The sequence below is a fragment of the Cyprinus carpio genome, chromosome A1 (genome assembly GCF_018340385.1).
Source record: "Cyprinus carpio isolate SPL01 chromosome A1, ASM1834038v1, whole genome shotgun sequence".
In the NCBI taxonomy this organism is placed as follows: domain Eukaryota; kingdom Metazoa; phylum Chordata; class Actinopteri; order Cypriniformes; family Cyprinidae; genus Cyprinus; species Cyprinus carpio.
Window position 1 is genome coordinate 8,611,209 of NC_056572.1, and position 12,977 is coordinate 8,624,185.

At 34.7% G+C, this 12,977-nt stretch overlaps 1 protein-coding gene across 4 annotated transcripts in view; it reads left to right on the top strand.

Moving 5' to 3' along the window:
- LOC109096812 (caskin-1-like) overlaps positions 1-12,977 on the top strand; it is a 50,720-nt gene that overhangs the window by 17,866 nt on the left and 19,877 nt on the right. For all 4 annotated transcript variants that reach the window (XM_042738956.1, XM_042739016.1, XM_042739091.1 and 1 more), the window contains exons 2-5: positions 8,356-8,407; positions 10,701-10,798; positions 11,301-11,446; positions 11,535-11,630. In XM_042738956.1, coding sequence (XP_042594890.1) covers positions 8,356-8,407; positions 10,701-10,798; positions 11,301-11,446; positions 11,535-11,630 — 392 coding nt within the window. The remainder of the gene's footprint in view (positions 1-8,355; positions 8,408-10,700; positions 10,799-11,300; positions 11,447-11,534; positions 11,631-12,977) is intronic.

Consider the following 12,977-nt stretch of genomic DNA (forward strand, 5'->3'; position numbering starts at 1 on the left):
CCAGTATAGTGTCTCTTATCTATTTTAATTTTTTGTCTGTTTTAATATATTTTAAGTAATTTATTAGGGCAAAGCTGAATTTTCAGCATCATTACTCAAGTCTTTCATGTCATATGATCCTTCAGAAATCATTCTAATATGCTGATTTGAATATATTATATAGAAAACTGTTTTAAATTGTGAGCCTAATATTTTACAATCTCTTGTGAATTAGTATTTGAGGTCTAATGCTAGAGGAAATAATTTATTGATTGTCTGTTGCTTCATGTTTCATGTTGGTCATCTCACACCTGGGATGAACAACTCAATGGAGACCATATATATATGCTTAAATACTATTATGCATAAAACTAGTCAATCGAGTTTCCATGGCAATGCTGAGCATCTTTATTGGCTCAGACTAGAGCCGTGTGTCTGGGCATCGACATATTGCACATCCATTTTTTATCCTCTTAAGGCTCTTGTGTTGGTATGTGTATTTGATGGAGGGACAGGCTAATCCCTGAGGTGATGAGAAATAACCAGAGGAACATGACAGCACTGTTCCTGATAAAACTTCAGATCTGAGTCTACCTTCTCTTGTTTTTAAATTTGAAGTTAGTAATATTAAATTGCTTTTGTCATTGTTATGATGCACATAGCAGTGCTGTGCAGTAGAATTATATGTCTGTCCTAAGTGAGACCACTTAGCAACATTATACAATCACAGCCAATCAGCATATATTTAACATTTCACAGAGTGGAATAGTGCCCTTCCTCATTTTCGGCAGCCTTGGAAGTATTTTTCCTATTCACTTTCCCATAGAGATATTTAAAACGTTTTGTTAAAGAGTTATAATCCGTGAGCCAAGCCGACCCACACAATATTACAAAAAAAGTATTTGAAAATCAGATAAAATGACAAAACATGCTTAACGTCTTTAATGAGGGACAGAACTACAATCCCATGAAGTATCACGAATAACAAGTTAAAAACAATTTTTTTTTTTACATTTATTTTACGTTTATTGCAGAATATGCATATATACATGAATGTTGAAGTAGTATGAGATCATCCCTATTATCTGAATACTACAAACTATAGCTTGAAGCAATAAAGTATTTGAAAATTGGACAAAAAGACAAAATACACTTAATGACTGTAATGACAGAAATAACTACAGTCCCATGAAGGATTGTGAGTGATATAATCAAATTAAAATCAGTGGAAAAATATAAAAAATACATGTGTGTGTGTGTGTGTGTGTGTTTGTGTGTATGTGTATATATATATATATATATATATATATATATATATATATATATATATATATATATATATATATATATATATATATATATTTATATATATTTATATTTTATATGTGTGTGTGTGTGTGTATATATATATATATATATATATATATATATATATATATATATACACAGCTTTTAAATTACTGATGTCTTTTTCTTAGAAGAAACAACTTCTTACTCAAGTTTCCATTTAAGTCATCTGGAGAATCAGTTAAGACATTATAGATATCTAATTTGTGATTTTTCTTTTCTATGGGTTATATTTTTAGAGTCTAGTGTGAAACTGACAGTCACGTGTATGGCACGTAAGGCCAGACTAGTGGAAGAAAATTGTTGTTCTCTCCATGTTTCTCTCTCTCTCTCATTTTCTTTTCACAGTCAGCTTGCTCAAGCTTCAGGCCATGGCTGCTTTAAACTGCACACCACACAGTTAGATGATGCTGAGGGAGGCTAAGGGTTTGTGTGTGTGTATTGTGAGAATGTGTGTAAATATCGGTGCACACTAGTCCTTTCTGGTGGTATATTATAGAGACTGTGGTGCATTTGTTGTGTCTAAAAGAACTAAATATAACTCAGAATTCAAAAGGAGTGCAGTGGTAAATGTGGCAGTATACTGTATGTTCAGCACGTGTTTTGCAGTTCTACCCACTTATAGCACTCATGCTTTCGGGTCATTTTAAAATGATAATCATTAAATATCCATAATTATAGCTGTGGGTTGGGGCATGAAAATGGGGGGAGGGAGACAATGTGCATGTGTGTGTGTTCAGATTACTGTGCTTGTCCCAGATTATGTTTCAGAGCTGAGAGATTAAATTACTTCCTTAAAAAAAAAAAAAGGAAGGAAACCCTGGCATGGTGGAATGCCATTATTATGTGTGTTTTCTGAATTATATACAGTATATCTGGTTACTCAAACTATATTATATTATATTATATTATATTATATTATATTATATTATATTATATTATATTATATTCCTTGTAATTTTATTGTGAAATATGACCTGGACATGTTCTTGTTTTGTGAGATTTACTTGAATCATATCAAGTCCATTTCCTCTTGGGGGAGTACACTTGAGTAACCTTAATCTAATTCCTGAATTTAGAATATTAACCTCAGTGTCAGTTATTGGAAGGTTTGCAGCTCTTGTCATCTCTTTTGTATTGAACTTTTGTTGTATCCTTCACTATCTTCATAACCAGTAATACAAGTCTTAGCCCATCCCTGCAGGGGAGTTGAAGCTCAGTAAGTCATGTTCTTTGTTCACCCACCCCATGGTCCAGCATCGAGGAGCTTGACAGATTAATGTTGTATCTGACTGGAATGTTAAACATTCTGAAGTCCTTGAGTATTTAATGTAACATTTCTCCAGTCAAACTATGAGGTATTAGTATGACAAATGATTATGATAACCTTTTCACAACTCACAGGAATAGTTCACCTAAAATGAAAATTCTGTCGTAATTTACCCTCCATCATGTCGTTCCAAACCTGTACGACTTTCTTTTTTTCTGTAAACACAAAAGATGGTATTTTGAAAAATGTTGGTAACTAAAAAGTTTCAGTTCTCAATGACTTCCATAATATTAGTTTAAGTATAATAAATACAATGGAAGTCAGTGTGAACCATTCTTTAAAATATCTTTTCTGTTCAGAAGAAGAAATAAATGCATACAAATTTGGAACAACATGGGGGTAAGAATTAAAATGTTTGGGTGGATCCCTTTAAGTACATTTTACATAAGTTTTACATACATTTTTGTTGTTGTTGTTTTTTTTTAATCACAAACTTTTCACAACTCGTGCTCTTTGGGTATTTTTCTCTTTTGTAATTGACTTGAAATACATGGAAGCTTGTTTCCACCATGGGATAAAAAGGTAATTGCAACTTTTCAGCTCACAATTGCAAGGAAAAAGTCAGAATTCTGAATTTATATCTCACAATTGCCCCTTTGCCAGGAGTTTGATTGACAGGTGATCTGACCAATCATAATGACAAATCTGCCATTTTGTCTGACAAACAAACCAGACAGGAGAATAGATTAACGTTGGTGGACTTGAACTTGAAAAGTATTGACGTCTTTCTGCAGTTGAAACAAGATACCTTCTGATGTTCATACATATTTATTTCATGCTATAAGTAGTAAACAGCTGATCGGTTCACATATTGCTTGAACTGAGGCAATTCTGAGTTTAGAGTTCTCAGAATTCTTGCCATTCTGAGTTTATATCTCAAGATTCTGAATATTTTTTTCTTGCAAATCTTAGAAAAAAAAATCAGAATTATGAGATAAGAAGTCACACTTACCTTTTTACTTTTTATTCCATGGTGGAAACAGGGCTTCCATAGAATTATGCTCTCTGAGCCTTGTCCTTATTAAATCCTGCCTGTTTTACAAGCGTCCTTGTACAGAATGTGACACTGATGATGATCCATAATGTTCTTACTGTAAGCCACACCGGGTGAATTACAGTGAAGTATCAATATACTGATACATCACTGTCATTTGGATCTAGTTAGAGCCTGTAGGGCTGCATATCGGCTTCAGAATTGATCTGCGATTGTGGAGCTGATTTCAGTCACATGCTTGTCTAGGCATCTGTGTCATGGGCTGTCGATGAATTGATTACTTAATTACCAACAGAATGAAGTACAATGTAGGGGCTTTAAAACTGCTGCTTTAGTTCAACGATTATCCTCTTTTCTTGAGACCTAGACCAGCAGAATAGATTAAGCACAATAGCACCTAAATGTTAACAAGGGGCGAGAGCCTTGGTAATTAACTTCTGTGCTGTCATGCACAGGTCTAGAAAGTCAAGATTATGCTACACAAAAACAGTGCATTTTGAAAGTGAAGTGTGTTGTTTTGTGTGTGTGTGTGTATGTGTGTGTGTTTGTGTGAGTGTGTAACTAGCAGCAGCAACTGTAAATTCAAAAATAATGACTGTCTTGTGGATGTGGTGTGGCCATGCATGGTGTCTTTTGGGTCTGTGCCCAATTACTCATATGGTTAATCTGGCCCACAGCCTAACTTTCCCTAATTTAATAAAAAAAAAAAAAAAAAAAAAAAAGGAATTCAGCTTCTTCACCATTAACAGAGGGCAATGAGGGCATCTAAATTCCTTTCACCATTTGTTGCATGAAATGATGAAATCTTGATGCTACAGGTGCAATGGCCTCCCATTGGCTAGATGTTTCTCTCTTGATTTCATGCAGTAAAAAAACTGAGAAGAGTCAGGGAAGATACCATAGAATGTAGAGTCATGGGTGTCAAATCAAGTCAAAATTTATATAGAACTTTGTACAGTACAGAATGTTTCAAAGCTGCTTTACATGAATTTACATGATTCAAAAACTCATCAAATATGAGACAAATCCAAATTCTGATATAAAGCAGCTATAGCTGTAGATGCCATTATTCAGCTCAACCACAACCACAAACTTTTGAACAATAGTGTATATCTTGAAACAGCCCTTAATTGTCAGATTTAACATTTAACATTTTAGTATTTAACAGCATTAAAGGAACAGCTAACCCAAATTTTGAAGATTTTGTTACCATTTACTCACCATCATGCCTTTTGTATGACTTTCATTCTTTTGTAGAACACAAAACTGTACCAGTTCAAGCTACTATTTTGCATATAATGAAAGTGAATGGTGAACACAGATGTCAAGATTTTAAGGCAAGATTTTCAATGAAATAACTAAAATTTCACTCTGTCTCTCACACACAGCTACGCAGAGGATTTGGAATATAGTGCACAAGAAATGTAAACTTCTTTTTATTGCTTTATGCTTTCATGGTGCCTTTTTGGAGCTTGATAACACCTGGTCATCATCTGCTTTCCTTCTAAGATAGAGAGCAGCTTGGACTGTCAGTGTTGGTTCATTTTAGTTCAATGACTATAATGTTCATTAACTGTTCAAAGTTCAATTCAGCTATAATCAGTTCTGTAGCAATCAGAGGGTCTGAATGCTGTTGGAGAGATTGTAGGTTTATTAGGAACTATTGGAGCACTTTTTAATGTTTCCTAGCTGTGACGTTCTGATTTATCAGTGCACTACATAGCTAATGAACTTAACTGGTTCATGATGGCTCAGTCTTGCTATAAGATCTAAACAAGAATTTGCACTCTGGTTGCTGTAGGAAACTTGGTAGCTACGCTCTATGCAATCAGGGCTTAAGGGCATTTCAAATCAAGCTTATGGGCATTTAGGCATGTACCCAGTGGCACCACATTCAGGGACAGGCACCATGCAGGGCTGCATAAATGGTTTTAAGTAGCAGGAAATGTCCAGAAACATTGCCTTATGCACACACTGAATATGCACACTGCTATTCAAAAGTTAGGTGTCATATAACCCTCATCAAAGGATCAGTTCACCCAAATGTGTACATTCTGTCATCATTTACTCTCCTTTATGTCTTTCTAAACTTGTATGACTTTCTTTCTTCTGAAGAGCACAAAACTGTACCGTTATGTCCAACCTGCTCTTTTTCAGAAAATGAATGTGAAGGGTAACCATGGATGTCAATGAAATTTCAAGGCAATATTTTGTGATATAACTTAAATTTTAGCATATTCATAACACACAGCTATCCTATGCAGAGGACTTGGAATATAGTGCACAAGACATTATAAACTATTTTTTATGCTGCTTTTTTGGAGCTTGACAGCACCTGGTCCCCATCCACTTTAAATGTAAGGAAGAGAGCAGTTCGGACATTCTGCTAAACTTCTCATTTTGTGTTCCTCTTAGTTGTGAACAACATGGGTCAGTGAATGATGTCAAGATTTTTATTTTTGGGTGAACTAATCCTTTAATAGGCTATAAACCATACAGCAGCACAATGCCAGGGGTTTCTGATCGTTTTAAGCATTGCTTGGGGAGAAGTCTCGTTATGTTTGGAGGAAAAAATTGATTTCAGCATTTTGCCATGACAGATGATGGATTACATCATCTTAACCTTTAACCTCTTGTAGATTTTTGAGTCTTACACACTCTGAAACAACCCAGCTGGGTCTTTTGAAAGCTGTGAATAAACTGAATGCATTATTGAAAGAGGATCCAAGGGGAAGATGAGTATTAAAGAAGCACAGGAGATTTTCTTTACTCATGAGCAGGGGCTGGGCAACACTGATTGTTATTGTCATGGTTAAGGTCAAGGTTTCCATAGCAACAGGCACCAATGAGATTGCAGTGATAATGATATGAATAATTTATCACATGGAAGGATTATGACCGAGTTCCAAAACACCCCATGGTGTGTGACTGTATGGGTGCCAGCTTGTGAATATATACAAAATGTATGTTTCTACCCATAACTTCCTCATTTATCATGATACCATCACTATGGTTACCAAAGAGACATTGCATAGCAACCTCAGGTGAGATGTTGCCATGGTATTTCTGTCACATTCTCTAATTAGCATCACAGTGACATTGAGTCGTCATGGAAATGCTCATTTGCGTTTTTCTCATTGCATTCCATAGTCTTTCTGAAGGTGACTTAGATTGAATGTCTGGGAGTGTGCTTGTAGAAAATTAGATGCTTAATTAGTTGTTGCATTTTAAATTTGCAGTTATTACGTATCTATTAATTATTTTTTTTCAAGAGATAATGTTGAATAGGGAAATTAATTAATTCATCATCCTCACCAAGGCATAAGCATAATTGATTTTGCGGTGATCAGTGAGAATGAATAATGAATAGCTTCTTAAGCATGTCTAGTGGAATAAGACTATTATTAAGGTTAAATGAGCAGAACACACACACACACACACACACACACACACACACATACAGTTTGTTTATTTCGCCATTTAGTGATATTTTCCTGTATCATAAATGTCTCTATACCCCATCCCATGTCTCACCCTCTAAGAAGGCTGCCATCTGGACCACTTTCATTTTGCACACATACACACACAACAACACACATGCATACATCTGGAGATTAATATATTGAGCGATAGACATTTAAAGGAAATATCATCCAGAACTGAATGCATAACTGATTTTGATTAGGATTGTCAGTGTTTTGCTGTAATATGTGTTTGTGTGAATGTGTGGCTCATAACCAGCTGTGATTAAAGAGTTTTGCTTGAGTTTAATGAATGGAAACTCTACCTGCTGGCTTTGACTGAGAGGAATCCCCTTTGTGGCTGATCCATGTCTCGCTTTGACCTTACTCCTCGAGATAATGGTGGGAAAGTACTTTATACCTGCTAATTAGGGTTCTGCATCCAAGTATGACATCATTCAGAACACTATTAAGAATGCATTTTAAATTCATGCATATTAATTTAACTTGTGTATTTATTATAATGTGATTTTAGTACAATTTCAGCATGAAATAGTTATAAACATTTGGTATATTTTCAGCATTTCAGGTATTGCCAAAATTCGGTGTATTTGCACATCATATGGTATATTTCCAGAAACATTAAATAATATTAATTATCAATGTTTAAAATGCAATTTACAGATTTAGTATTATATTTATTTATTTGTTTGTTATATTTTATTGTATTTAACAAGGTGTAAGAACACTTCATAAAAAATAATATACTACTATTATACTAGTAGTATATTTGACTAGTATAATATTACATACAGTATAACAGTATTATACTGGTAAATTTGGTACTACACTCTAAAAAATGCTGGGTTAAATACAACCCAGCACTGGGTAAAATATGGACAAACCCAGCAATTTGTTTTGACCCAGCAGTTGGGTAACTGCCCAGAAGTTTGGATTAAACATTTAACCCAACTGTTGAAAACAACCCAATCACTGGGTTTGTCCATATTTAACTTAGCATTTTTTAGAGTGTATATTGGTACCATAAATTATTTATAGTAGCACCAGTCATATTATTAAATTATTATTTAATAATAATAATAAATTATAACATTATTATTAATAATTTAATTAAGAACATTACATTTTTGTTAGTTTTGTCAGTTTGGCCAGGTTAAAATAAACATCTAATAATAATTTATTATTATTGTTTGTTCAGAAATGTTTTCTGTTTTCTCCTGCAGAGCTCCTGGGTGCTGCTAAAAAAGTGAATGTGAATTTCCAGGACACAGACGGGTGAGTTTCAGCTGTACTACAACAAAATTAAAATATGTGTGCATACACACACACACACACACACACACACACACACACACACACACACACACACACACACACACACACCGATGTTCCCTCTAATTTTTTTTTCTTGCTGAGCAAAAATTTTTTGTATTGGGTGGATATTCTTTATACCAAACCTTTATACCAAACCCAACGCACATACAAAAAAAGTGTGTCACTTTCAACTTTAATGTGCTATTTATATTTGATTTGACCCTTGATGTAACTAAATTATGCAAATTTTGGTTACCTGAGAAAATGAAGCTCATGAATTCCCTTTTTAAGGTCTATTGTTATTAGGCTTATAATATAATATAATATAATATAATATAATATAATATAATATAATATAATATAATATAATATAATATAATATAATATAATACAATATTTATGTGTGATCTACTCAACAACGCATCAAAGAAGCCAAATGAACATCTAACATGCTAAATATCTGGACCTGTCATCCGACTCAACATCACGTGGTGTCAGGTGTTGTTGACGAGCTACAGCTAATGAGAGAGCAAGGCATGGGTTGAGGTCGGCGGAAGAAAAACAACAGCAGCAACATGGCGTCAAGAAAAGTTTGGACAGAAGAAATGGAGCAAAATTTTTCAGAACAGATCATCACGCAGATCATCACGCATTTACATCTACATTCTTCCTGATGTCTGTTTTCAAATAAACAACTCCTGTTTCACTTGTTGTTGCATGTCCTTCCTGTTCAACTTCTCACATGTGTTTTCATGACAAATCGTGGTTTGGGGACTAGAGTTATTGGGTGACAGAGTTGTTGTGTAGTGTGTGACCCCTTGCTGTGGATCATTTACATAGTGTCACATAGTGTGAACATCACAACGACACAAAGACAGACAGCAAATCATGTAGTCTGAACACCACAGTGATCTGCCAACGTTTAAAGTCGTGTAGTGTGAACTTGCCTTTCAACATTGTTTGCAATTTAATGTGACACATTTCCAAGTGAAAGAGCATTTTTATTCATTTTTTACTCATTAGCAATTGATAGGATTCTGAAAAGTATGAACTTTTGTATGAATTCTCAAGATTCCTACAGTGTAGAATACAGGTGTGTTGTTATTAGAATGCTGCTGTGTATTAGAGTAAGTGTGTGTGTGTGTATGTGTGTGTGTGTGTGTGTGTGTGTGTGTGTGTGTGTGTGTGTGTGTGTATGTGTGTGTGTGTGTGTGTGTGTGTGTTCACATGTGGCTTGGGGCTCTGGCCGAGAAAAATCTCTTACTCATGGAAGTAGGTCATAGCCTCCTGCTCAGATGAGGGATCGGAGTAAAATGGCAAAGTTGAGCTGCAATGAAGACCGATTAGGGACACTCTAAAAAGTTACAGAGGAGGCTAAAAAGAACTTTGGCTGGAAATATGAACTGAAAAAGATATTTAGACCACATAATAAGAGCAGGCCTAGACACAGGCCTACACACAGATTCACCTAAAAACTTTCTGCAGAATAACCATTCACTCCCAGTTTCTGCTTTCAAGTTCTACACATCATCTACCCTGAGTTTAATTAATTCCACATTTAATTGCATATTAAATACATGTTTAACATATGTTGTTCAACGTAGAATTTGAGTATTTTTGGCTCTTCTGATAATGCATTGAGCTACCAGCATAGGCGACATTTAACGAGTCGAAAGAAGAAAAAAAAAAAAAAAAAAAATTTATTGACATAAGTATCAAAAAAAAAAAAATTTGCCCTAACGTATTACATGGCATCAAAGCAGTCAATACAGCACAATCAAGAATAAGTTAAAGAGGTTGTCCACGTTTTACTAATTGTGACTGTTTATGTCATAATTGTGACTTAAGTAATAATTAAGACCTTTTATTTCATCATTTAAACTTTTTGTCTCATAATTATGGCTTTATATATCATAATTAGGATTTACTAAAGAATGTTTTTTTTTCTTCTTTTTTTCTTATATGGCTTATTTGAGATACAATGGGTTAATTTGATTTCTCACAATTGCACTCATCCACTCTTTTTGTAACAGTGACTTCTTGTTTTAAATTTGATATTATGATCTGGTCTTCCTCATTATAATGTGAGCCAGTGAAAGGTACAGTTACTTTTGCCATATGAATGTTTCTTATGCCAAACAATAATATATTATTTACATCTATTTCACAGGTTTCCCTCCTGAAACCTAAACAGATTCAGTATGTCACTAGAAATGGTTAATGCATTATGTGTTTGTGTGCTTTTGTTTTATAGGTTATCTGCCCTGCATCATGCTGCTCTTAATGGTAACGTGGAGCTGATTTCACTGTTGCTCGAGTCGCAAGCTGTCGTTGACATCAAAGACCAGAAAGGTGCAAAGAAACACAGCACCACATACACATGCAAGTGTACTGAGTCTTTTTAGAAGTAACTGTTTCATATGTATAGTATGTATTTACTTAATATGCAGATGAATCAATTATCAAAATACTTAAACACTTAAAATAACTGTTTTCTATTTAAATGTGTTTTAAACATAATTTATGCCTCTGATGGCAAAGCTGAATTTTCAGCAGCCATTAAATCATTTAATAGGATTTGCTGCTCAAGAAACATTTTTTATTCAATGTTGAAAACAGTTTTGCTGTGTAATATTTTTGTGGAAACCATCTTACATTTTATAGGATTCTTTGATGAATAAAATGTTCAAAATAACAGCATGTATTTGAAATAATAACGTTTCAAATGTCTTAACTGTCACTTTTGATCAATTTAACGTGAAAAAAAAGTATAAAAGTGTAAAAGATTAAAAGTATTAATTTCTTTAAAAAAAGAGTATATGTTTCTCATTCAAACTATTCGCTTTTTCTAAAGGGATGCGGCCCTTACATTATGCTGCTTGGCAGGGCAAGTGTGAGCCCATGAAAATGCTGCTTAAGGCGGGCTCATCAGTCAACAGCCAATCAGATGAGGGACAGATCCCTTTACACCTCTCATCACAACACGGCCATTATGAAGGAGTGAGTACACACACATATACATTCAGACTCATGCTGTACACACACACATACTCACTGTACTGTACTGTGTGTGTGTTTGTGTCTGCAGAGTGAGATGCTGCTCCAACATCAGTCAAACCCCTGCCTCAGAGACCACGCTGGGAAAACCCCTCTAGACTTGGCCTGCGAATTTGGACGAGTCATGGTCAGTTACGCTGTGTTTGTGTCTGTGTCTGTCTGCATGTACGTGGGGGTTTGTGATAGATAGATGTGAAGCGGTGCTCCCCTGTGGGATTGTGGGAACCACACCTCTTCTCACATTCTCAGCCAAATGCAAGAAACCTTCATGTACTCACAGTTGGTTTTCACTGCTTCCAAATGAGCACAAGAGATTCTTCCATAACAGTTTATTGTAACTTGGATTTTTATAGGGACAGTTCCCCCAGATATTAATATTCTGTCACCATTTACTCACCCTTAAATTATTGCAGCCTGTAAGATCTTTTCTCTTCCAGGGAACATAAAAGGAGAATTTAATTTTTTTTTTACTACAGTAGATGCTATTATGCAAAATATTAAAGGGGCAAAAATGAAATCCGCATGCACTATATTCCAAATCTTCCGAAGCCATGTGCTAGTTTTGTGTGAAAAACAGAGTGAAATTGAATCATTCACTTAACTTTTGGAACCCTTGCTTTTTGTAATTCACTGATTATAATCTCCACCTCCAGTGAACAGCTAATCATTGCAACTGAATCACTGAATTCACTTTGATCAATCAGAGAACTGAATCAGTCTGATTTGTGAATGAACCATGCAGTCCACATTTAGGAATTGAAGCTGATTCACTGAGAATATTCCACTCAAAAGAATGATTCATTTGTGAATGAATCACTGCTTCTCTTATGAACACTCTAAGGAGAGCTACTGTAGGGCAGATGTCTGGATGTTCTAAAAGAAATAAATTCATGGATTTGGAGGATACATCATAGAGGAAACTAGTCCTCTCTGGTTTTGTTTTATTGACATATTGTTATATTTGTCATATTAAATAATTAATTTCACTTAAAAGATTAATTTATTATGCTTAAATTGCTCTATAATGTTCTGTTTTTACCAGACTCAGATACTGAATTAGATCACTCCCTCTCTCCAAAATATCTTTCTCCAAAAACAAGTCAGCGTGTTGAATGCTCAAAGTGACTGACAGGCAGTGAGCACCTCAAAGTCTTCTGATTGGCAAATTCCTTTTTGCTCTTGACAAAGCTTAAAGCTGTCGCAGAGACATGCGTGATATCTCAAGATACTTATTTCAGTGATATTTGTCAGGTAGTAGGACTTTTACTGCACGGTTATCCATAAAAACCTTTAACTGACAAAATATTTTTAACAGTGTAAAATATAAAGATTTAATATGTTTTGTAATATATGGCACACTTTTATAGTTGAATTCTGAGTGATTTAAAGTTTGTGGGCTGCGTTTGTTGCCAACATTTAATCAAACCCTTTTCCTACAGTACCTTACATTTTTTGGACATATATGGCACACACT